Raw genomic sequence first — 25,268 nt, 5'->3', positions numbered from 1 at the left:
CAAGATGTAGGTATGCAGTAATCACTACAGTCAGGTAAAAAAGTGTGTATGTTTGGGAATCAATAAACTTTGGTTTATATGTTTTTATTGGAAAAGGATTAATATTTATCCCCACGCTTTTTGAAAAGCGTGGGGATATTGTGGTTATCTCCTCCGTCCATCTGTCTGTCCGTCCTGACCACTATCTCCTCCTACACTATAAGCACTAGAACCTTGAAACTTGGCGCCCCGCCCACATAGGCCACGCCCACCCAAAATTGCAGTTTTACTATAATTATGCCCCCCTTCGAAGAAGAGGGGGTATATTGCTTTGCTCATGTCGGTCTGTTGGTCGGTCGGTCTGTCGGTCGGTCCGTCCACCAGGTGGTTGTCAGACGATAACTCAAGAACACATGGGCCTAGGATCATGAAACTTCATAGGTACATTGATCATGACTTGCAGATGACACCTTTTGATTTTGAGGTCACTAGGTCAAAGGTCAAGGTCACGGTGACCAGAAATAGTAAAATGGTTTTTGAATGATAACTCAAGAACGCATACGCCTAGGATCATGAAACTTCATGGGTAGATTGATCATGATTTGCAGATGACCCCTATTGATTTTGAGGTCACTAGGTCAAAGGTCAAGGTCACGGTGACCCGAAATAGTAAAATGGTTTTCGGATGATAACTCAAGAACGCATACGCCTAGGATCATGAAACTTCATAGGTAGATTGATCATGACTTGCAGATGACCCCTATTGATTTTGAGGTCACAAGGTCAAGGTCACTGTGACCTGAAATAGTAAATTGATTTTCGGATGATAACTCAAGAACGGTTTTGCCTAGGATCATGACACTTCATAGGTACATTGATCGTGACTCGCAGATGACCCCTATTGATTTTCAGGTCACTAGGTCAAAGGTCAAGGTCACAGTGACAAAAATGGTATTCACACAATGGCTGCCACTACAACGGACAGCCCATATGGGGGGCATGCATGTTTTACAAACAGCCCTTGTTTCTTCATTTCTACACCGATTCACTTCAAATTGATACTGAACCTTTCTTATGACAAAACGGTCAATCTCAGCTATGCATGGCCCCATTACCAACCCTGGGGCACCCCGCCTACATAGGCCACGCCCACCCAATATTCCCTTTTACTATAATTTCTTCATTTCTACACCAATTCACTTCAAATTGCTACTGAACCTCTCTTATGACAATACGGTTTAAATCTCAACTATGCATGGCCCCATTACATTAACCCTGGGGCGCCCCGCACACCCAAAATTGCCTTTAACTATAATTTCTTCATCTCTACACTGATTCACTTCAAATTGATACTGAACCTCTTTTATGTCAATACAGTCAATCTCAACTATGCATGGACCCATTACCAACCCTGGGGCGCCCCGCCCACATAGGCCACGCCCACCCAAAATTGCCTTTTACTATAATTTCTTCATTTCTACAATTTACTTCTAATTGATACTGAACTTTTCTTATGACAATACGGTCAATCTCAACTATGCATGGCCCCATTACCAACCCTGGGGCGCCCCTGGGTCAAACATGCGGCGTGGGGATACACATCGGCCTCTGCCGCGCCATTTCTAGTTTTTACTGGTTTCGTCATGCCTTAAACAATTCTTATTTGTTTTAATGCTCAGACTTCTGTTCTGGTTCACATAAAAATATGGCTGCCAGGGGGTGTGAATGGGTCATTTGTGTTCCTTAAAACACTTAAATGAAACCTTGTTAACACATTTTAAGTAATATTCATTATCATGAAAGTAGCTCACAACATTTGTTTGAATGTTTTCTCTTCCAAGATAAACAAGAGCTTGTCACAGTAGTGCCAAATCATGTTCGAAATGTGTTTGCTTGTATGACAACATTTGTTTTAGAGAGTAGAATAATATTTGTAAAACAAAAAAAGGGAGATAATTCAAAATCTATGGCTGAAAGAGTTATGGTTCATGTTCACTGCAATTCTTTTTCCCCCCTTCAAAGAAGAGGGGGTATATTGCTTTGCTCATGTCGGTCTGTCGGTCAGTTGGTCGGTCTGTCGGTCTGTCGGTCGGTCCGTCCACCAGGTGGTTGTCAGACGATAACTCAAGAACACATGGGCCTAGGATCATGAAACTTCATAGGTACATTGATCATGACTTGCAGATGACCCCTATTGATTTTGAGGTCACTAGGTCAAAGGTCAAGGTCACGGTGACCAGAAATAGTAAAATGGTTTTTGAATGATAACTCAAGAATGCATACACCTAGGATCATGAAACTTCATGGGTAGATTGATCATGATTTGCAGATGACCCCTATTGATTTTGAGGTCACTAGGTCAAAGGTCAAAGTCACGGTGACCCGAAATAGTAAAATGGTTTCCGGATGATAACTCAAGAATGCATACGCCTAGGATCATGAAACTTCATAGGTAGATTGATCATGACTCGCAGATGACCCCAATTGATTTTGAGGTCACTAGGTCAAAGGTCAAGGTCACGGTGACCCGAAATAGTAAAATGGTTTTCGGATGATAACTCAAGAACGCATACTAGGATCATGAAACTTCATAGGTAGATTGATCATGACTTGCAGATGACCCCTATTGATTTTGAGGTCACAAGGTCAAGGTCACGGTGACCCGAAATAGTAAATTGATTTTCGGATGATAACTCAAGAACGGTTTTGCCTAGGATCATGACACTTCATAGGTACATTGATCGTGACTCGCAGATGACCCCTATTGATTTTCAGGTCACTAGGTCAAAGGTCAAGGTCACAGTGACAAAAATGGTATTCACACAATGGCTTCCACTACAACGGACAGCCCATATCGGGGGCATGCATGTTTTACAAACAGCCCTTGTTTCTTCATTTCTACACCGATTCACTTCAAATTGATACTGAACCTTTCTTATGACAAAACGGTCAATCTCAGCTATGCATGGCCCCATTACCAACCCTGGGGCACCCCGCCTACATAGGCCACGCCCACCCAATATATTCCCTTTTACTATAATTTCTTTATTTCTACACCAATTCACTTCAAATTGCTACTAAACCTCTCTTATGACAATACGGTTAATCTCAACTATGCATGGCCCCATTACATTAACCCTGGGGCGCCCCGCACACCCAAAATTGCCTTTAACTATAATTTCTTCATCTCTACACTGATTCACTTCAAATTGATACTGAACCTCTTTTATGTCAATACAGTCAATCTCAACTATGCATGGCCCCATTACCAACCCTGGGGCGCCCCGCCCACATAGGCCACCCCCACCCAAAATTGCTTTTTACTATAATTTCTTCATTTCTACAATTTACTTCTAATTGATACTGAACTTCTCTTATGACAATACGGTCAATCTCAACTATGCATGGCCCCATTACCAACCCTGGGGCGCCCCTGGGTCAAACATGCGGCGTGGGGATACACATCGGCCTCTGCCGCGCCATTTCTAGTTTTTACTGGTTTCGTCATGCCTTAAACAATTCTTATTTGTTTTAATGCTCAGACTACTGTTCTGGTTCACATAAAAATATGGCTGCCAGGGGGTGTGGATGGGTCATTTGTGTTCCTTAAAACACTTAAATGAAACCTTGTTAACACATTTTAAGTCATATTCATTATCATGAAAGTAGCTCACAACATTTGTTTGAATGTTTTCTCTTCCAAGATAAACAAAAGCTTGTCACAGTAGTGCCAAATCATGGTCGAAATGTGTTTGCTTGTATGACAACATTTGTTTTAGAGAGTAGAATAATATTTGTAAAACAAAAAAAGGGAGATAATTCAAAATCTATGGCTGAAAGAGTTATGGTTCATGTTCACTGCAATTTTCTAATTGCCATCTGTTTATATTTCTAGTTTCAAGTTAATCCCTTCAGTAGATTTAGAGTTATGCTCCGGACAAAAATTGACTTTGTAATTAAAAAAAGGGAGTTATTCAAAACCTAAGGTAGATAGTGTTATGGTTCTTAGTCACTGCACTTCTCCTACTTGCCATCTGTTTATATTTAAAGTTTCAAGTAAATCCCTTCAGTAGATTTAGAGTTTTGCTTCGGACAAAAAATTACTTTGAAATTAAATAAAGGGAGATAATTCAAACACTAAGGTAGATAGTGTTATGGTTCTTAGTCACTGCACTTCTCCTACTTGTCATCTGTTTATATTTCAAGTTTCAAGTAAATCCCTTTAGTAGATTTTCAGGTATGCTCCGGACAAAAATTTACATTGAAATTATATAAAAGGGAAGATAATTAAAAAACTAAGGTAGATAGAGTTATGGTTCTTGGTCACTGTACTTCTCCTAGTTGCCATCTGTTTATGTTTCAAGTAAATCCCTTTAGTAGATTTAGAGTTATGCTCCGGACAAAAATTTACTTTAAAGTTATAGAAAAGGGGAGATAATTAAAAACTAAGATAGATAGAGTTATGGCTCTTGGTCACTGCACTTCTCCTAGTTGCCATCTGTTTATATTCTAAGTTAAAAGTAAATCCATTGAATAGATTTGGAGTTATGCTCCGGACAAAGTTTCGGACGGACGGACAGACGGACGGGACCAATTACTATATCCCCTCTGAAATTTTTTCGGCGGTGATAAAAAGCTTGTTTTGGTCTGTTGAAAATTATAGCCACCAGGGAGCAGGCAGTTTTCCTATTAGTGGCTTTAATATAACTTTGTGAATACTGGAGAAGTCTAATTTTTGGTAAATCATCATAGCAGTTTTGCTCAGAACATTTGCTCCAATTATATGCTCTAAACAGTTGTGTTTGGGCCTTAAAGAGAGTGACCTAGGAGATTTGTCCATTTTTATTGTCCATAAAAGAAGCATGGCTTCCAGAAAGCCTACCATTATAAATTACTCATCATTTTCGGACACTTAAATATAATAAGAGAGACAAAATTACAGATTTTTGAAAATTAAGATACATTCTAAATATATTGCATGAACAATCGAATATCAATATGCAATTTATAAGCAGTATAGTTAACATTACTTTTCTATATCTTGCACTATATGCTGTTGGGTAAAATCATTGTCTATTAACGGGTTTCATAGTTATTTAGTCAATAATGCAAATGTAATTGTTCTTTGCTTTGAGGAATTAGTCTGCCAGGTTTTATGACCTAAATGCAATTGCAAAAATGTATATTCAAAGTGTCGCCAGATAAGTGCAACACGGCAGAATTCTGGAGAAATAATAGCTCCATTGTAAAAATACAATGTCAGAAAATTTAGTGTCATTTATTATGGACGAAAATCAATATGTGGGAACATTTAGGGTCACGAAAAGTAATTATTTTGGCATAAAACGTGGATGTCGGAAAATTAAGAGTGTCAAAATAATTAGAGTAATAGCAGTAGTTTAACCTTATGTTGCTATAGAAATAACTTGTGAATATTTGTAACCTGCACAGACCAATTACATTTTGAAGCATTTTGCCCTCTTGTTTAATACCTAAAATGTTGAAAAAATTGTAAATTGTTATTAGGACATTGTTTGAATGATTACCCTCTTTTGACCGGTCAGATCCCAAACCACAGACATGTATCTCATAAAAGTCTTGTGCTTTCCTTTCCAGCTCTCTGGTGATTTTGTTTCGGAAGTATGGTCTTGATGCTTTGGCATTGGCTTCATCCACTGCTTTTAAGATATTCCAAACCATTTCTTCCTTTTCATCTTTGGAAGCTTTGTTTTCAATGAACAACAGTTTGTCTTTACATCGTTTTCTAAGCTCTTGAAATGCCTTCTCTCCATCATTGTCTGGATTTTTGTCACCGTCTTTTATGAAGTTTTTCAATTCATCTTCTGATTCAATATGGGTAAAAAGGACAAACACGTATTCGTCAACATCTTTTCCAAACAATTTAAAGAAAATGTCAACAGTTTTTACCAATTCTGATGTAAACCGATCTTCTGAATTAAGTACTAAGAAGATAGCATTGAAGCCTGGCAATGTCAATCCTATGCATTGGACTATTTGTTCATAAACAAATGCATGCTCAGTAGATGTATCGAAAATTCCAGGAGTGTCCACAACTTCTAATTTTCTTCCAAATCTTGTTTCTACCTGCAATAAATTATTTATCATATTACAACAACATAATTAAACAAAGTTTAAAATATAGGTTGTATTACTTAATTCACTGTAAAAATGTGTATTATGCATTAAATATTGTTATAACAATGTGTTATAACAAGTGGGTCATATTTTGTGATGTTTCAAGGTTTTGATTTGTTTAAATGCTCTTATAAATATTTCGCCCAAAATATTATTATTATTAATATTATTGTTATTATTATTTGCCCATGTCCAAAAAAAAAACAACAGATGAATTAAGGGAACACCATACTTTGCAGGGGGGGGGGGGACAGGAGAGTGGTGCACACAAAAACTAGGTCCCTCAATCCAAGTTTAAGGTCACAATTCAAGTTTATGGATGTTCACATTACTTGCCCTAAAGGCCCAGTCTCACTATAATGTCGGTGGAGCCCCGGTAGGTGATCTGGGATCTACCGGGATGAATCGGGGCTCTACCTGGAAAACTGGGGTCCACCAGGGACAACCGGGATGAACCGGGGCTCCACCGGGAAAGTATAAAAATGTTGAATACCTCCGGGATGAACTGGAAGTCACGGGGAAGGACTGAAAACGACGGGCCTGGCACCGGGAACAACTGGGATGACACTAGGAAAAACTGGGATGGCACCGTAGCTCCAACGGGCCCATACGGACCCCGGCAGAGCTACAGCAAAGCCCATGTTGTCGCCGGGTGTGCCCAGGTGGAGCCCTAATGAATGCCGGCAGAGTCCCGGTATAGCTATGGAACATTGGTTAATCTACGCTCTGCTGGGACACCACTGGCAGTCACCGGAGCATTACTGGCGACGACCGGGGTTAAACTGGGGCATTGCCGTAGCTCTGCCAGCATCTGATGCACGTACAGCCCCGTCTTCGCCAAGAAGCCGCCAGTGTTCACCGGGGCTCCATCGGGGCATTATTGGCGACATTCGGGACTCTGCTGGGGCTTCACCAGGATAAACAGTAGCTAGTCCGGGGTTGACGGGGACTATGCCAGGTTGTTTACCGGCTTCAACCATGGCAGCACCAGGAAATAGTGTGACCGCGTTAAAAAATTTCTACTAACCATCCCGGTTCTCGCCGGTCGACCGGCGTTAGCAAACCGAGATTGACCGGGGCTCTACCAGCAATAGTGAGACATGGGCTTAAGTGACCAGTTTGATGAAAAAGGTAGCATACTCAAAGGTTCAAGGTGAGAGTTAATTATTTTAAATCAAGTTAAACAAGTGCTTTATATGATGGGAAGTAGTGTAGAAAATCAGGTCTCTAGGTCATATGAAGAAAATTTTAACTTTGTCATGATCATTACTGTGCTCACCCTTGATGGATTGTTAATGAACATGCAAAATTGCAACTGGGTTGAATGCGTCTGAAAACAAGGTCCCAAAGTCAAATCTTTAAAAAAACTTGTTATCTTCTAAAAGCCATATTCACCACTCAATGTGGATGAAAGTTGGTGATAATGTTTATTTAGATAATATAAAGACCAAGCTTGAAACTGGCCACATTAAAACACTAGGTCACTAGGTCAAATCTTAGAAAAACTTTGTTACAAATCTAGAGGCCACATATATTACTCCGTCCTAATAAACATGGTCATAATGCTAAACTTTATGAAATCTAGACCAAGTCTGAATCTGGGTCATGTACATCCAAAATTCAGTCACCAGGTCAAATGTTAAAAAATCTTGATATCCACTGTAAAGGTTAAATTTGTCACTCAATCTTTATTAAACTTGATCAGAATGTTGAGCTACATATTTTTTAGGCTGAGTTGGTATCTTGTTTAAGTTCTGTCATTAACGAGGTCCAAAAAAGGAAGTCAAAGTAATTAGGTCAAATCGTAGAAAATCTTTATTACCACTTTAGATACTTGATTTATGATTTAATCTTGATGAAACTTGGTCAGAATTTTCTTTTTTGCAATATCTATGCTGTTTTTTGGATCTAGGTCCTGCACATGAAACAACTAGGTCACCAGGTCATATAGAAAAAGCTTGGTACCACTCTTGAGACCATATTTATGACTGCATCTTTAAGAAACTTGATAATAATGTATCATGACTGAATTAAGGCCAAATTGAAATCTGGGCCACTGCATCTACAAACATGTGCACCTGGTCAAATCTTTAACAAAAAATATCTTTAAAAAAGATATTCCGCGTATATCCTGACTTTAAAATAAACTTAGGAAATTTACATTTCTAGTTTTTTAATAAAAAACAAAGGCTTATGTATTTTGTATTATTTTTTCACTTTATAGTCGCATATTCACGGCATTAAATGTTTATAATGAAGTGCACGAATTATAAACCGCATAATTTTACCACGTGAGATCATATGTGTCCTAACATGGTTTATTATGAATGTATTTCTTCGTCATTGAAACATAATTATGGTATGTCGATATTTGATTTGACGCAGTTTTCTGTCCACACATTCAAATAACACTGTTACATCTGTGTGATGGAAAAATTGGTATTATGACATATGTGGCTAGCGTAGCTTTAACCCATCCTGTGCATTTGCACAGTCTCGTTAGAGGTCACACTTTCTGCTACAAAAAAGCATGCACGGTTTCATGGTATCTCCAGAGAAGCCATTTTAATTATGCATATCCTCACAAGACTGGGCGGATGTGCAAGCTGGACTGGAGTTACGCAGACATGATATGACAAAAGACCCATTTTCGCATGACACAGGTCTTGAAAAATCTCATTGCATCTTGTAAATGGAATATCAAACCGCGAGAACTTTCCAATAGGAAATTGAAGTCACACTGTGTTATTAATAGCAAACTAGCAAATATCATTAGTCTATTCTGGCTTGCATACGTCCTACATGTGTGGCTAAATAATTGAACAATTTCCCTTCTATCAGGGACACAAGACAAATGACATGTTCTGTTATATTTTCATTCATTTCTTTCCCTTAAATTTGTTTTATTTGATATCTTGAAAGCAATACTGTGTTATCAACATAAGGCGTTTATTGATAGTATATTCCGTCTTCCCCTGATATACTGGCACAGCACAGATCCTGAAAGTCTTGGGGATGGAATTTACCGGCAATGCGCAATTGTAACTTGGCAAAACTGTGTGTCTAAGTTTTGTTTAAACATGCAGAGAGACGTCCGCATCTCTCTACACTGAACACTGTTACGTCCTATACTACTCAGACATGGTGACTTTGCCAATGCTTTGGGGGATATATAATATGCTCAAATAAGCCAATGGAATAAATGAAGTGTACACTGTAACTCCAATATATCACGGTCCATTATATCGTGTTGTCCAATATATCCCGTATTGGCTATGGCTCCGGAAAATCTGACAAGCATGATCCCGAAATGACATGTTTTAATCTGAGAATTTGCTGAGAAAAAAAAGGATTCTAGTTAGTATTTCAACCTTTTTATGCCCCTGAAGGTGGGCATATAGTGATCGCACTGTCGGTCTGTCTGTTCGCCTGTCCGTCACACTTTTGTGTTTAGGTTTGAAAAATGCTCATAACTTCTATTTCGCTTCAGATGTAACCTTCATATTTGGTATGCATGTGTATATGGACAAGGCCTTTCCATATGCACACAAATTTTGACCCCTTTGACCTTAACCTTGAACTTAGGGTCCGGGTTTAGGTTTCAAATCTGCGTTTAGGTTTCGCAAAAAGCGTTTTTCGGGGGCATATGTTTTCCGATGGAGACAGCTCTTGTTTCACCCACTTTAATTTTCTGTATAGTCCGACATTCATAAATCCAGTTTTGTCCAGATTGTTTGCTTTAATTGTTAATCACTTGCACACTTGTGTACTGCGATAAACAATAACACCACTTGCCAAACTTCACAGGTCATTTCGAATGTCACCATTCTCTATTGAATTCGCTTTGAATTGCTGGATACACACCAGTCCACACATGAAGGTGTATACAATTATAACTGTAAATGTCACAGGTAAATACTTACGTATCTCAACAATCTTTGCGCGCTAGATACAGTGTAAACTACTTGCTTTGTATTTAGAAGTAAAGATCCCTCAGTTTGTCAAAATGCACTACTATTAAAGCCCATGGTTTCCATGAGGATGAATGTCATGATATTGTGCATGGGGTCTCATTTGTGTATGCTTTCTTGAACAATAAAACTTGGCAATGGTTTCAATACAAATTTAATTATACGAATTAAAAAATTATACTTACATGGAATAATGTTTTTATGTTCAAATGTATACCAATGTATAACATATGGACATAACACATAATTCAATAAGGTACGTAAATAGCATGTTTTGAAATTGTCAAACTACTCTAATGCATACATATACGTGCATGAACGACCCGACAAGTTATATCGCGCGCCAGACATGTCGCGGTTGCCATCTTTTGACCCCACAAACAGCGATATATTGGAGTTGCAGTACATTCATTTATGACGGGTCTGCTGGCGATAATGTAAAAGGTGAAAAGCTGGGTTAAACAGCTACGCCGAAAAAAAATCTTACCACTCTTGGGGCAATATTTGATGACTCAAGCTTGATGCAACTTGGTCATGCTGTTTATCTTTGCAATATCTAGGCCAAGTTGAACCCTTGGTCAAATGGGTCTAAACACAAGGTCACTAGGTCAAATCTGAAAAAAAGGTACCACTCTGAGGCAACATTTAAGACTCTTAATGTCTTAGGCTTCTTGGTCAGAATGATAATTGTGACAATATGACGGCAAATCTCTTCAGCAAGACTAGTGGTATACCTGAATTCAGGTGAGCGCTTAAGGGTCATCATGTGCCTCTTGTTAGGATTGTTCAACTAATTTTATAATAGTATTTTTGTAAAACCCACATATTTTATCCCACTTGATGAAACAGAATGTTTATCTGGATAATATATTGGCGAAGTTTCAATCCGGATCATACGTTTTAAAAACTAGTTTCTCTGGTCCTTTCTTAGAAAACCTTGTCTAGAGGCAACAATTATGACTTGGCCTTGATGAAACTTGCTCAGAATTACCTTGGCATTGTTTAGGCTGAATGCAAATATGGATTGCATGTATATAAAAACTCTTCTTTTTCTTAGAAAAACATTGTTAACACTCTAGAGTTCACATTTATGAATCAATCATGTGGAAATGTGTTCAGTATTTTTAATTGGACAATATCTAGACTGTGAAAACTACATGTATATTCTTTTGTACACACAAATTGCAGATGACTACCATTAAAGAACAGAATAGTAGCATTAAGCGTTTGACAAAATGCAATGTTTAACCCTCAGGCCCTTACTCCAAGGTCACAATTAAAGCTCAGTTTAAAACAAAGCCTCAAGCATGACACAGATTTTTTCTGCATAGCTGTTTAACCCAGTTATTCACTTTGGTTGACCTTTTTAAGCGTCCCATGAAATGTGAATAAAAATATCTTACCAATAGGCCAGACATTTTTTGTAGTATAAAAATCTACAAACAGTTGACTTTTTGTTTTGTGAGGTATGTGATATAAAGGGATACTACAGTGCATTTTGCAACAATGTGAACTGCATGTTCAGCATGAAACAATTTTGACTCAAGCCTTTTGCTTGAGGGACAGAACAGACAGACAGAACTCTCAACATCAATACAGTTTGTGTGCGCCCCTTTATATTTAGGAGATTGTCAGCGCTAGAGCATTAGTACTCAAAGGCTATGTGCTCATATTAAGTAATTACTACCATATTGCATTCTGTGTACTAGTATATTTTAGAAAATAAAAGTGTTTTTTTTTCTAGGGATGCAAGAGGTTAACCGGTTGACGTACTGAAACGACCAGTTGATCGGTTACATTTTCGGAAAAAGGTTAACCTGACAAAAATAATTTGAATTTGCTTTTTTGTTGGAATATTTTTTCTCTTTGTATGTTCCCCAAAAATCATAGCGCCTTCAATATTTTACCGATTTCTTACATATTTGCATGTAGGTACCTTGCATAGACCTCTATCTTTTGATGATGTTTGAGGTCACTGGGGTCAAGGTCAAGGTCACCAAGGCTAATAATAGATTTTTTCGTCACAATTTTGTTAGAGTTTCTCATGCATAGCACCTTCAATATTTTTCCGATCTCTTACATATTTGGCATGTAGGTACCTTTTATGTACCTCTACCTTTTGATGGGGTTTGAGGTCACTGGGGTCAAGGCCAAGGTCACCAAGGCTAATAATAAATTTTTCTGTCACAATTGTGTTACAGTTTCTCATAGCGCCTTCAATATTTTACTGTTCTCTTACGTATTTGGCATGTTACTGTAGGTACCTTGCATGGACCTCTACCTTTTGATGAGGTTTGAGGTCACTAGGGTCAAGGTCAAGGTCACCAAGGCTAAAAATAGATTTTTCTGTCACAATTTTGTTCGTTTCTCATAGCGCCTTCAATATTTTACCGATCTCTTACATATTTAGCATGTAGGTATTTTGCATGGACTTCTACTTTTTGATGAGGTTTGAGGTCACTGGGCTCAAAGTCAAGGTCACCTAGGCTCATAATAGATTTTTTAAGTGGTTATCAACACATAGATTGACAAAGCACATCATCAGGGAGCATCCATCAGTTTAACTGATATTCTTGTTCATAAAATAATTCGTACGAATTTACGTTTTGCGCCCAACATACTTCCAATTGGCGCTGACGACTAGTAAAAAAAAACATGCCGCACCATCTACGGTAAAAAATAACGTGTCAACAAACAAGGCAATAAAACAATAAATCAGTTCCTTTATGGTAACAAATAGGGGGTACGTTTTGATAATTGGCACTTTTGTTTTGTTTAATTCGCTAAAATATAACTAGCAAACTTCGGGGATAGGGGGCTATAAGCAAAGACGAAATTGACATGTTTATTGAACTTGCGATAAAATTCAGTTGAGACATTGGATGGCTTATTTTGATGTTTTGTTAACCAATATTCAACAATGATTTCTCGCAAATATAAATTATTTATAAGAAACAGGTTTATCAAGATTTGCATTCATAGATAAAATCTTGTCGATGTTGTAGTTAACGTCTTATTTGTTTTATCAGAAATTAAAATAATTGTTAGTAATTTACTTCATCCACGATGCCACCACTACCGTCTGAGGCAAGTTTAATTTAAAAAAGCAACAATTAAACTGATTTAATAAATAAACATTTATAATAAAATTAAAACAGAATAAACCAAGAAACACACCATGTGTGAGCGATGCGACACAAACGTAATGTAAGCGGCCCAACCAAAATTAAGTTGATGACATGTGAAAATGAACATTGTGTAATTCTTAAATTTTTTACTCATATTCTTTTATGCAGGAAAAATAAATACAATATCTAGCAAACATTTACAAAATTATTAAAGGGGCCTTTTCACACATTTTTGCATATTTTGAAGTTTGTCATTAAATGCTTTATATTGATAAATGTAAACATTGGATCTTAAAAGCTCCAGTAAAAAATCAAGAATAAAATTAAAAAAAGGAAAAAAAAGTAGCCGGCACCAGGGCTCGAACCAGTGACCCCCGGAGTACTGGAGTTAGTCTGAAGTAAAAACGCATTAGCCCTCTTGGCTATTCCGCCGGGTATACACAGTTCAAGTATTTTATACCTTATATAAGCAATTTCGTAGTTTCGTAAATTTAAACGACAACAACTGAACTCTCCAAATGATTCAATTGTTTCGCGTTGCAATGCTTTATAATTTTTATGTCCCCCACCACTATAGTGGGGGACATATTGTTTTTGCCCTGTCTGTTGGTTGGTTGGTCTGTTGGTTTGCGCCAACTTTAACATTTGCAATAACTTTTGCAATATTGAAGATAGCAACTTGATATTTGGCATGCATATGTATATCATAGAGCTGCACATTTTGAGTGGTGAAAGGTCAAGGTCAAGGTCATCCTTCAAGGTGAAAGGTCAAAAATACTAAGTCAAAGCGGCGCAGAAGGGGACATAGTGTTTCTGACAAACACATTTCTTGTTAGGTTTTCAAATCGTCAAAAGATACATATAAGGGCTATATTGGACTATGGTAAATGTTCAGGAATAATGTTTCCTCACAAATATCATAACTAAAACGAAAATTTGCGAATCTGAAACAACTTTTTTCAATTTTTTCAATTTACCAAACCGTGAAAAGATCTTTTTAAAATAATTGTTACAATACATTTTATTCAGAGACAGACATGTTATCAACACATGCGATTTCAAATTACTTTTGTTTCTATAGAGAGTACAAGTACAAGCGGTATGACATTATTTATGTATACTTTAACATTTTAACTACTTAAGGTGTTTTGGTAAACCAGTTACTAACTGGTTTTAGCAAAAGGTTAACCGGGTAATGATTTTTGTAACCTCTTGCATCCCTACTTTTTTCCTTTTTTGATATTCGTTTTGCTAAACATAGTTTAAATTGTTTTTGATTTTGAACATTAAACATGTAAAAGCATTCATTTTTAAACAAGCCGTCATTCAAGTAGTTGAAATTTGACCTCACTTTATGCATTGTATTCCAACCCACAAGGTATCAGGGTCAGTTCATGGTCAGGTTAAGGATGTATAATATATCGTGTTTACTAGGTGAACTTGAATTTTATTTTACCAGAAATATCTTAAATGTTGATATTCGTCTATATAATTATCGTATGTCAATAATAGATTCTCAATGTGTTTTCAACAAAGACATGACAAATACAAAGAATTATTCCATCATATTTAACAATTTATTAAGCATGAGCGCGATGATTCTCAAAACTATTAATAATCAAATAAGATAACAATGTTTGACAAACAACTAAAACAGGTCTATTAGAAACACACGCTTATACATATTTAAAAAGTACAGATAATTTAGCGTGAGCTGGGTTTACTTATATGTTTTCATTTAATTTCCATTCTTGTTTTGTATTTCTGTTCTGTATCCAGATATATGATCATTAATATCTAATAATGTGAAATAAGTCATTAAATCTGGCATAACACCCCGTAATCTATTTGCGTGTGATGCAGCTAAGAACTGCGCAGATATAAGACATTCACTATCTTTGATCTCATTGATATAACTTTTTATCTTTTCCCAAAACACCAACCACAATCAACAACGAATATCTTTTTAAAGATATTTCTTGTTTTAAAGCCACATAATACTCAAAATCAACTATTTAAAAAAAATAATATTACTTAAAATAAAGTTAACCGGCCATAACCAATCAGTGTTCCTTATAAAAATAACCAATATAGCAATATATTCCATGTGAAATTCCTGCAACCATATCTGAACATTTACTATCAAATGCGAGATTGTCTTCAGGCATTGGTGGAAGCACAACATAGATTTTATGAGCTTCCCGAAGCTAATCTCGCGTTCGCGCGTTCATTTACAAAATTGTCATTGATGTTGAGTGTTAATGGGCTTTTAAATAAATGGGATGAATGGTAGAAAGAGTTGCATACACCTAAACCCAGTCCCTAGGATAAGGTCAAATCAAGTTCCCATAACAAGGTTAAAAAATGAGAATTTAATTTAGTCGCTTTTGCCATTATTTCGCTTATTAAAAAACTTGAATAACATACTGATATGAAGACAATGACTCTCTTCATTAAAGCTCAGGCTATAAATTCACATGAAGGCCCTAGTTAATACATACCAGCCTTTTATACTTTTCTGTAACAGAAACACGACTCTTTTTATCATAGAATCCGTTTTCTCTCGTGATTCCGAGGAGGGTGTTCCCAGTTGCACTTTTGCCATGGCCAGTTTTTCCAACAAGAAGAATTCTTAAATCTGAATACAATTCATAACTTGCATTATATGGTGGCATAAAGGTTGAATGGTTTTTATGGTATGATAAAATAAAATAGTTTATAATACATGTATACATTAATACACAAATCTCTTCTAAGAAGATATTTCACTAGAAACCTATCATACATTACCATGTTTGCACTCCATTTGTCTTGATGGTTCTGCCTCGTCTGAAATAAATTTAATTTAGTTAACCTATTTATTTTAACTTGATCGCATCAAAAAGCCTAAGGATTATTGAAAATGCTTTTTGAGTCCTTTTTCTGGGTAGAACCAGTACTTGGTGTCTAACGGGACAATTTATAGAACAGTGGGAAACAAACCTAATAACCTCCCAGTAACATAATGGGCACCTTATCCACAACGCCACAGCGACATTTAAGTTATATATTTGTTATGACACTAATTAATACATTAATTGGATGCAATTGATAATCTTAAGTCCATATAGCTAAGCTTGTTTTTGTCCCCTACCGGTTTCACCGGAAGGGACTTGTGGTTTTTCGCTCTGTGCGTCTGTGAGTCTGTCTGTCTGTCTGTCACACTTTTCTGGATCCTGCGATAACTTTAAAAGTTCTTCATATTTTTGCATGAAACTTGAATCATGGATAGATAGCAATACGGACATTTTGCACGCTATTTCATTTTGTTCCTACGTCAAAAATTCTGGTTGCTATGGCAACAAATAGACTAAAAAAAACTGCTGAAAATGGTAGTTTTCTGGATCCTGCGATAATTTTAAAAGTTCTTCATATTTTTTCATGAAACTTGAAACATGGATAGATGGCAATATGGACATTATGCATGTCATTTCATTTTGTATCTACGTCAAAAATTCTGGTTGCTATGGAAACAAATATATATAAAAAAATATTTTTAAATCAGACAATGGTGGAATTTCTGACAATGGTGGAGCCGGTAGAGGACATAAATTGCTTGGCAATAGTCTTGTTATATTTACAATATAAGTAACAAGTCATGTAAAGTGCATCTTTAAAAATGAAAATAAGGCATAATAATTGTTTTTCAGAAATAACCCATTATTATTTGTAAGTTAGTAAAAATCACACACTCTGATGCCTCCACAACATACCGTAAAAAGTTGTGTATAAGGCGCACTTTTTTACCCCAAAATTTCATTTTAAAAACTTGATGCGCGTTATGCACAACTACAGCCATGCCAAGACATTTTTTCCCTGTCAGTTACCCAGTTGCGGTAATTCATATCATTCTGTTTCCCGGTGTTTGAACTGTAACTATGTTTATAATAGTGTTATATTTACGATCTGAATAAGATGTACAAACATTATAAAGTTAACATAAATATTTTCTATCTTTTTCAGGTACGTACAGAGCATTGAAATCAAATAAATTTGAAGAAGAGAATGAACAACGAAGGAAGCCATTTTTATTTAAATGTTATTGTTTTCCCACAATATTATACCCTACTGTACTAGGGTTAAACAATTTATTTGGAGGCACTTGTCGATTAACAATTGTATATCGGCAAGGTCTTTCCCGATATATTTATGATTATTTTTCTTGCTTTTCAAATGTGTTTTTAAAATTGACGTTGTGTTTGTTTACACGTTTTCATACGTCTTGTCAAGATTGAGGATGTGGTTATCGAGCAATTTGCGTCACCTGTCAAGTTTTGTGTAGCTGGGCTATTATCAAAACATGCGAACCGGCAAACGGCTTCACACCTCCATTGTTTGTTTATCGCCGGAAATGTTGTAATGGTGTTGAGAAGTTTAAGTCGTTTAAGTCTCCTGTCAATTATAGACACTCAAAAAAAAAACGCATGATATCAGCAATGTAAATAAACGCGCGGTTGTGAATAAGTCATGCATGAATAACCACGTGACAATACCAATCGATAATGTCAGTTTCTTAGTTATAACTAATCCATCCGTTTAGTGTACTCCTCCACGTTAAAATCGTGGACAGTTAATTCGGAGACATATGATGAAAACCTTGATGGTTTCCTCGTGGAAAGTGTGCATTTCATGCATAATTCATTTAAATCAAAACATTTATTTTTACGCATAATATGATAAAAAAAACACACAAACTAGTTGTATCGTTATAGTCTTTAAAATAGTTAATAATTGAAGCAATAAAAGAACACGGAAGATCGGCAATGTAAATATAACGATTTTCAGTTAGCCTGTGGTACGGAATTTTCCCCCGATTTTTTTGCTTCACAAACTTTTTTTCCCGATTTTTATCTTAAAAAAGTAGATGCGCGTTATACACAGCGTTTTACGGTATGTTTGGACATTAACAAAAAAATAGGAATTTTGTGAAGTACCTAAGTGAAACAGTTATTTCAAGAAAATCCTGAACGGTTAGGAATTTTGTGAAATGCCTAGATTCATAAATTACAGTAACATATAAACATGTTCAAACTCTTTTATTACCTGATAATCCTGTGTAATCACGATCTCCTGTGTAATCACGATCTTGATCTACAAAAGAAAATAGGGCCTGTATTGATAATATATGTGACTAAGAATATAGTGCCATTATACACAGAAAATTAAAATACAGATTGATTGTTCTTTATGGTGGTCAACCTTTGTAAAAAAAAAAATGTAGTAGTACAATAATTTTATTATTTTAAATGAAATGTACATTAAGTGCAGTTATAAACATGTCCAATTATATAAATAACTGGAAATTCTTATGTAAGTCTGTAATCAGTTGTTTAACAATTTAGGTTAATACCGTGTTCTTGATGGTAAACAGCCATTCGCAGTTCTTAGTGTAACAGTTCCGTATTCACACCGAATGTCAATATGTCGGACAGCGTTGTCATCAGCACAATAAAGGTGCGACTAAACTGGAAGCAGGGGCCAAGGTGCTTCTTGTAGACTGGAAAGATCAAAATGCCTCTGTATTTCATTGTTCTTGTTTTTTGTGATAGATCAACTTTTTGCCCGTCAAGTGTCGTGCGGCGTCAAAATTTGCCTTGTTAACACTCTAGAGGCAACATTTATTGTCCAATCTTCATGAAATTTGGTCTCAATAATATCTTGGATGAGTTCGAAAATGGTTACGTTTGCTTGAAAACATGGCTTCCAAGGGGCGGGGCATTTTTCCTCATAAAAATATGGCTATATGTGGCTATAGTAAAATCTTGTTAACACTTTAGGGGCCACATTTATTGCCCGATCTTCATGAAACCTGTTCAGAAGATTCATCCCAATAATATCTTTGACAAGTGTTAAAATGATGCCGGTTGGTTGAAAAACATGGCCGCCAGGGGGCGAGGCATTTTTCCTAATATGGCGATAGTAAAACCTTGTTAACACTGTAGAGGCCACATTTATTTTCCGATCTTCATGAAACTTGGTCAGAAGATTTGTCTCAATGATATCTTGGATGAGTTAGAAAATGGTTGTGGTTGCTTTAAAAACATGGCCACCAGGGGGCAGGGTATTTTTCCTTATATGGCTATATATGGTTTTAGTAAAACCTTGTTAACACTCTAGAGGCCACATTTATTGTCCAATCTTCATGAACTTTAATCAGAAGATTGGTCTCAATGATATCCTGGATGAGTTCAAAAATGGTTGCGTTTGCTTGAAAAACATGGCTGCCAAGGGGCGGGTCATTTTTCCTTATATGGCTTTATATGGCTATAGTAAAATCTTGTTAACACTATAGGGGCCAATTTTATTGTTCGATCTTCATTAAACTTGGTCAGAAGATTCATCCCAACAGTATCTTGGACGAGTCAAAAAATGATGCTGGTTGGTTGTAAAACATGGCCGCCAGGGGGCGGGGCATTTTTCCTTATATGGCTATAGTAAAACCTTGTTAACACTCTAGAGGCCACATTTATTTTCCGATCTTCATGAAACTTAGTCAGACAATTTTTCCCAATGATATCTTGGATGAGTTCCAAAATGGTTTTGGTTGCTTAAAAAACATGGCCACCAGAGGGTGGGGAATTTTTCCTTATATGGCTTTATATGGCTTTAGTAATACATTGTTAACACTCTAGAGTCCTATCTTAATGAAATTTGGTCAGAAGATTGGTCTCAATGATGTCTTGGATGAGTTTTAAAATGGTTACGTTTGCTTGAAAAACATGGCCACCAAGGGGCGGGCATTTGTCCTTGTATGACTATATACATGTATGGCTAAAGTAAAATCTTGTTAACACTTTAGAGGCCACATTTATTTTCCAATCTTCATGAAACTTGGTCAGAAGATTCATCCCAATAATATCTTGGACGAGTTCAAAAATGATGCCGGTTGGTTTTAAAAAACATGGCCGCCAGGGAGCAGTTCATTTTTCCTTATATGGCTATATTAAAATCTTGTTAACACTCTAGAGGCCACATTTATTTTCCTTTCTTTATGAAAGATCAGAAGATTTGTCCCAATGATATTTTGGATGAGTTTTAAAATGGTTTCAGTTGCTTGAAAAATATGGCCACCAGGGGGCTGGGCATTTTTCCTCATATGGCTTTATGAATCTTCATGAAACTTAATCAGAATATTTGTTTAAATGATATCTTGGATGTGTATGAAAATGGTTTTGATCTGCAGAAAAACGTGGCTGCCAGGGTGTTCACTAGTCATGAAAGTTGGTAAGAACATTTTGTTCTTATGACATCTTGGGCTGCACAGAAAAGGTCAGTTCCTTTGAATCTCAGGTGAGGGCCAGTTGGTGTGTTTTTTTAGCTCACCTGTCACGAAGTGACACGATGTGCTTATGTGATCATGTGATGGCGGGCATCCATCGTGCGTGCGTCCGTGCGTCCGTCAACAATTTGTTTGTGTAGACAGTAGAGGTCACAGTTTTCATCCAATCTTTATGAAATGTGGTTAGAATGTTTATCTTGATAAAAACTGGGTTGGGATTGTATTTGGGTCATCTGGGGTAAAAAACTAGGTCACTAGGTCAAATAATAGAAAAATCTTGAGAAGACAATAGAGGTCACAGTTTTCATCCAATCTTTATGAAATTTGGTCATAATGTTTATCTTGATGTAATCTGGATTGGAATTGTATTTGGGTCATCTGGGGTCAGAAACTATGTCACTAGGTCAAATCATAGAAAAACCTTGTGTAGACAATAGAGGTCACATTTTTTTCAGATCTTAATGAAATATGGTCAGAATGTTTGTCTTGTTAAAATCTGGGTTGGGATCAAATTTGGGTCATCTAGGGTCAAAAACAAGGTCACTACGTCAAAGTTTTAAAAAAGCTTGTGAAGACAGTAGAGGTCAGAGTTTTCATCTATTCTTAATAAAATTTGGCCAGAATATTAATCTTGACGAAATTTGGGTTGGCTTGTATTTGGGTCATCTGGGGTCAAATAATAGGTCACTAGGTCAAATAATAGAAAAACCTCGTGTAGACAATAGAGGTCACAGTTTTCATCCAATCTTTATGAAATTTGGTCATAATGTTTATCTTGATGAAATCTGAAATAAGATTGTATTTGGGTAATCTGGGGTCAGAAAGTAGGTCACTAGGTCAAATCATAGAAAAACCTTGTGTAGACAAAAGAAGGTCATAGTTTTCATCTGATCTTTTTTTCAATTTTGTCAATGTACCAAAACGTGAAAAGGCCCCTTTAAAATATAAAAAAGTGACCTAAAAAGGAACTTAATATCTAATTTTTCTGGATATGACCGTAATAGCACACAAAGCAAACACTTTTGCCAAAAATTATGTGAAGAAATATTGTTCAAAGTTTTATGTGATCAAACATTCATAACATTGCTATATAATGTTCACTTTTTCACTTCCAATTTATAACTATAAAATCATTCAGACTTTCTTATCTAGTATGATGATAATAATTGTGTATTCTTTAAGTTGTTTTCAAAACATCGATGAATAACCTAAATATATGAATCAATTAGTTTAGTTCAAAATTGCCTGTTATACAAATGTGTTGTAACTTAATAAACATAGTAGTTATTATAATACCTAATTATTTTGGGTTATACCCATTTCTTACAAATGAGGTTGACCAATTTACCAAAGTTATTTACAAAGTAATTGTCATACCTGTAGTTAAATTCTTTTAAATTTTATTATAAATGATCACTGAGCCTATAGCCACAAACAAATTGTTTGATCACTGTTTTGCTATGGCAGCAGTCCAACAAGGTGCAGCTGCATTGAAATTCAATGATTGGTTGTAGATAAGTATGCTTAAATAACCTTCCTTTATTTCATGCTGTAAGCTAAGCTGAGATCTTAAGTTACATTTATTTTAAACACTTTTGTATTTATTTCAATAGATAACAAATCTTTTGTAACAAGCATTACAAAGAGACCTTAATTATTTTGTCTTTGTCAAACAAGTAATTATTTTGAAAATGTTCAAAATATTAAACAACAGTTCAGTGGTGGGTAGACTGTAGTGATAGGGTTCACAATCCTCAAATATTTTAGCAGAAATAAGTTTGGCTTTCATAGCACACAACGTCTAAGATTTTAATTAATCTAATCACAGCCATATGGCCCCTTTGGTGCAACAAGATACCATGTGACATTAAATGTTACCTTTTTGCACCAATGGGGCAAATTATATACCTCTGATAATGTTATATTTTGTAGGTTACAGTAGAAGCATGATTATGCTACTGGCTATCATGCAAATTTTTTTAGCTTTGTACCATGACAAACTATTACCACTACATCATATGGCCTAGTTCATTAACTATATCAACAAATCCATCATACTGAAAATGCAGTTACACAAACTGTTGTTCAACCCAGTTCACCATTATAACCCAAAGTTCATCCCAGTGCACCATTATATAACCAAGTTCACCCCAGTGCACCATTGTAAAATCAAGTTCACCCCAGTGCACCATTATAAAACCAAGTTCACCCCAGTGCACCATTATAACCCCAAGTACACCCCAGTGCACCAATATTACCCAAAGTTCACTCCAGTGCACCATAGTAAAAGTTCACCCAGTGCACCATTATAACCCCAAGTTGACCCCAGTGCACCATTATCACACCAAGTTCACCCTAGTGCACCATAATGAAACCAAGTTCACCCAGTGCACCATAATAAACCTAAGTTCACCCCAGTGCACCATTATCACCCAAGGTGCATCATAATTAAACCAAGTTCAACCCAGTGCACCATTATAAAACCAAGTTTACCCCAGTGCACTATTATAAAACCAAGTTCACCCCAGTGCACCATGATAAAACCAAGTTCACACCAGTGCACCAAATTTTACCCAAAGTTCATCCCAGTGCACCATTATAACCCCAAGTTCAACCAGTGCATCATTATTAAACCAAATTCGACCCAGTGCACCAGTATTACCCAAAGTTCACCCAAGTGCACCATTATAAAACCAAGTGCACCCCAGTGCACCATTTTAACCCCAAGTTCACCCCAGTGCACCATTATAGCCCCAAGTTCACCCCAGTGCACCATTATAACCCCAAGTTCACCTCAGTGCACAAATAATACCCCAAGTTCACCCAAGTGCACCATTATAAAATGAAGTTTGACCCAGTGCACCAGTATTACCCAAAGTTCACCCAAGTTCACCATTATAAAACCAAGTTCACCCCAGTGCACCATTATAAAACCAAGTTCGACCCAGTGTACTAGTATTACTCAAAGTTCATCCCGATGCACCATTATAACCCCTAGTTCACTGCAGTGCACCATTATAACCCCAAGTTCACGCCAGTGCACCATTATTACACCAAGTTCACCCAAGCTCACCATTTTAACCCCAAGTTCACCCCAGTGCACCAATGTTACCCCAAGTTCACCCAAGTGCACCATTATAAAACCAAGTTCGACCCAGTGCACCAGTATTACCCAAAATTCCCCTAAGTGAACTAATATTAAACCAAGTTCACCCCAGTGCACCATTATTACTCCAAGTTCACCCCAGTGCACCATTAGTTTAAATATATTTATTTCTTTTGTCAAGTACAATATATCAAATACACAATAGATATCAGAAAAGGATTGAAACCAAATAAATAATTCTTATAGTTTTTCTCCTTGGGATTATGTTTACACATGATTGGCAGTGTATTAGGAACAATATAACTTAGTTGATGCTAGACATAGGAAATAGGAGTGATACATATACGTAGGTTTTGAAAGAAAATACAAGAAATAAATAAGAGAAAAAAGAAGGAAAACAATAAGCAAATAGGCAAGTAAGGATTAAAGATTGTAGATGCGAGGACTAGGATTAAAAACAGCAACGACTAATCGTAACCGGATTGTTAAGCGATTGGCTGGGATTCTTTAAGAAATTGTTGAACATGTATGAGAATTTCAGAGCTTTCAGTTTCGTTAAGATGTGTATTACCAAAAAGTAGAATATCAAGCTCAACATCGCTGGTTATTCTGGTGATACTATTCATTAATGTAATCAGTCATCTAGCAAAAAAGTTTACTCTTTCCTTTTAGGTGCCGCCATTTCCTTCGCTGGTTGAAGTGTGATTATTTAACCAAGTAAAATGTAAAATGTTCTATTTTTAGAAATGGGAATTCCAAATTGCGACGAAGGTGAATGGTTACAAAATGACATACCGTCTTTATCCTAATAAACGCTCCCCCCCTAATAAACGCGCCCCTATCGTAAAATAAAATGAAGGAGTGATGAAAATAATAGCGCCCCCTTTTCTCGGCTGCTAAGGGGTAAAGTAATTGCATTTTATTGACAGAACATTCTTTTTTTATCAACAAGGTACAGTACAGCTCACGCAAAACCAACAAATTCCGCGATCCGCGAGCAAGTCTCGTTTCCGAGATTAAACTGTGTAAATTTCTTTGATATGGTTACTGACCTACATTGTTTTGACGAAATGTTAAAACAATCGCGTATAAATAAGAATAACAGGGTATTATCTGTATCTGTTTCTTATATTCTTTAATTTGAAATTCTTTTATTCGTTAATTTGAAAATTATTTAACATTTGTTATAGTATACAATCAATATTTGTACATATTTCTCCTCAGGGAATCGCCGCGTGTCAAGACGCGGCGTGATTCGGCGGATCGATGCCGAGGCAGAAACAGAATGATAATGGGGTGCAGTATTCTGGTAAAACTAATTGTGATATGTTTACGATTGCTCAATGAACTTGGAACTTTTCGCAAATACCGGTAAACATATTTTACACGTCAGTTCATATTATACCTAAAGGGGGGTGAAATAAACGCGCCCCCTTTGTGATTTGCATCGCGCCCGGGCGCGTTTATTAGGATAAAGACGGTAACTGAAATCGCACTTAATTCGATGCACATTACAACTGTTACTCTACTCGTAATGTTTTAGTGATTTATGATTATTTGCCTTTTTACATAAACAAGGATTAAGTCCAATAAAGAGTTAAAACAATGTG

At 36.4% G+C, this 25,268-nt stretch overlaps 1 protein-coding gene across 1 annotated transcript in view; it reads right to left on the bottom strand.

Annotated features, from left to right (window-relative positions):
* LOC127859583 (GTPase IMAP family member 8-like) overlaps positions 1 to 20,538 on the bottom strand; it is a 34,233-nt gene extending 13,695 nt beyond the window's left edge. Inside the window, exons 1-5 of the mRNA XM_052397085.1 lie at positions 18,624 to 20,538; positions 18,317 to 18,364; positions 16,025 to 16,063; positions 15,736 to 15,872; positions 5,526 to 6,084 (exon numbers count right to left, since the gene is read on the bottom strand). Of these exons, the coding sequence (XP_052253045.1) occupies positions 5,526 to 6,084; positions 15,736 to 15,872; positions 16,025 to 16,063; positions 18,317 to 18,364; positions 18,624 to 18,648 (808 nt within the window). The 5' untranslated portion in view covers positions 18,649 to 20,538. The remainder of the gene's footprint in view (positions 1 to 5,525; positions 6,085 to 15,735; positions 15,873 to 16,024; positions 16,064 to 18,316; positions 18,365 to 18,623) is intronic.
* Between the last annotated feature and the right edge of the window lie 4,730 nt (positions 20,539 to 25,268).

Source organism: Dreissena polymorpha, chromosome 1, assembly GCF_020536995.1.
Source record: "Dreissena polymorpha isolate Duluth1 chromosome 1, UMN_Dpol_1.0, whole genome shotgun sequence".
Lineage (NCBI taxonomy): Eukaryota > Metazoa > Mollusca > Bivalvia > Myida > Dreissenidae > Dreissena > Dreissena polymorpha.
Note: the sequence above shows the minus strand (reverse complement) of the source record. Positions and strands in the feature narration are given on the sequence as shown.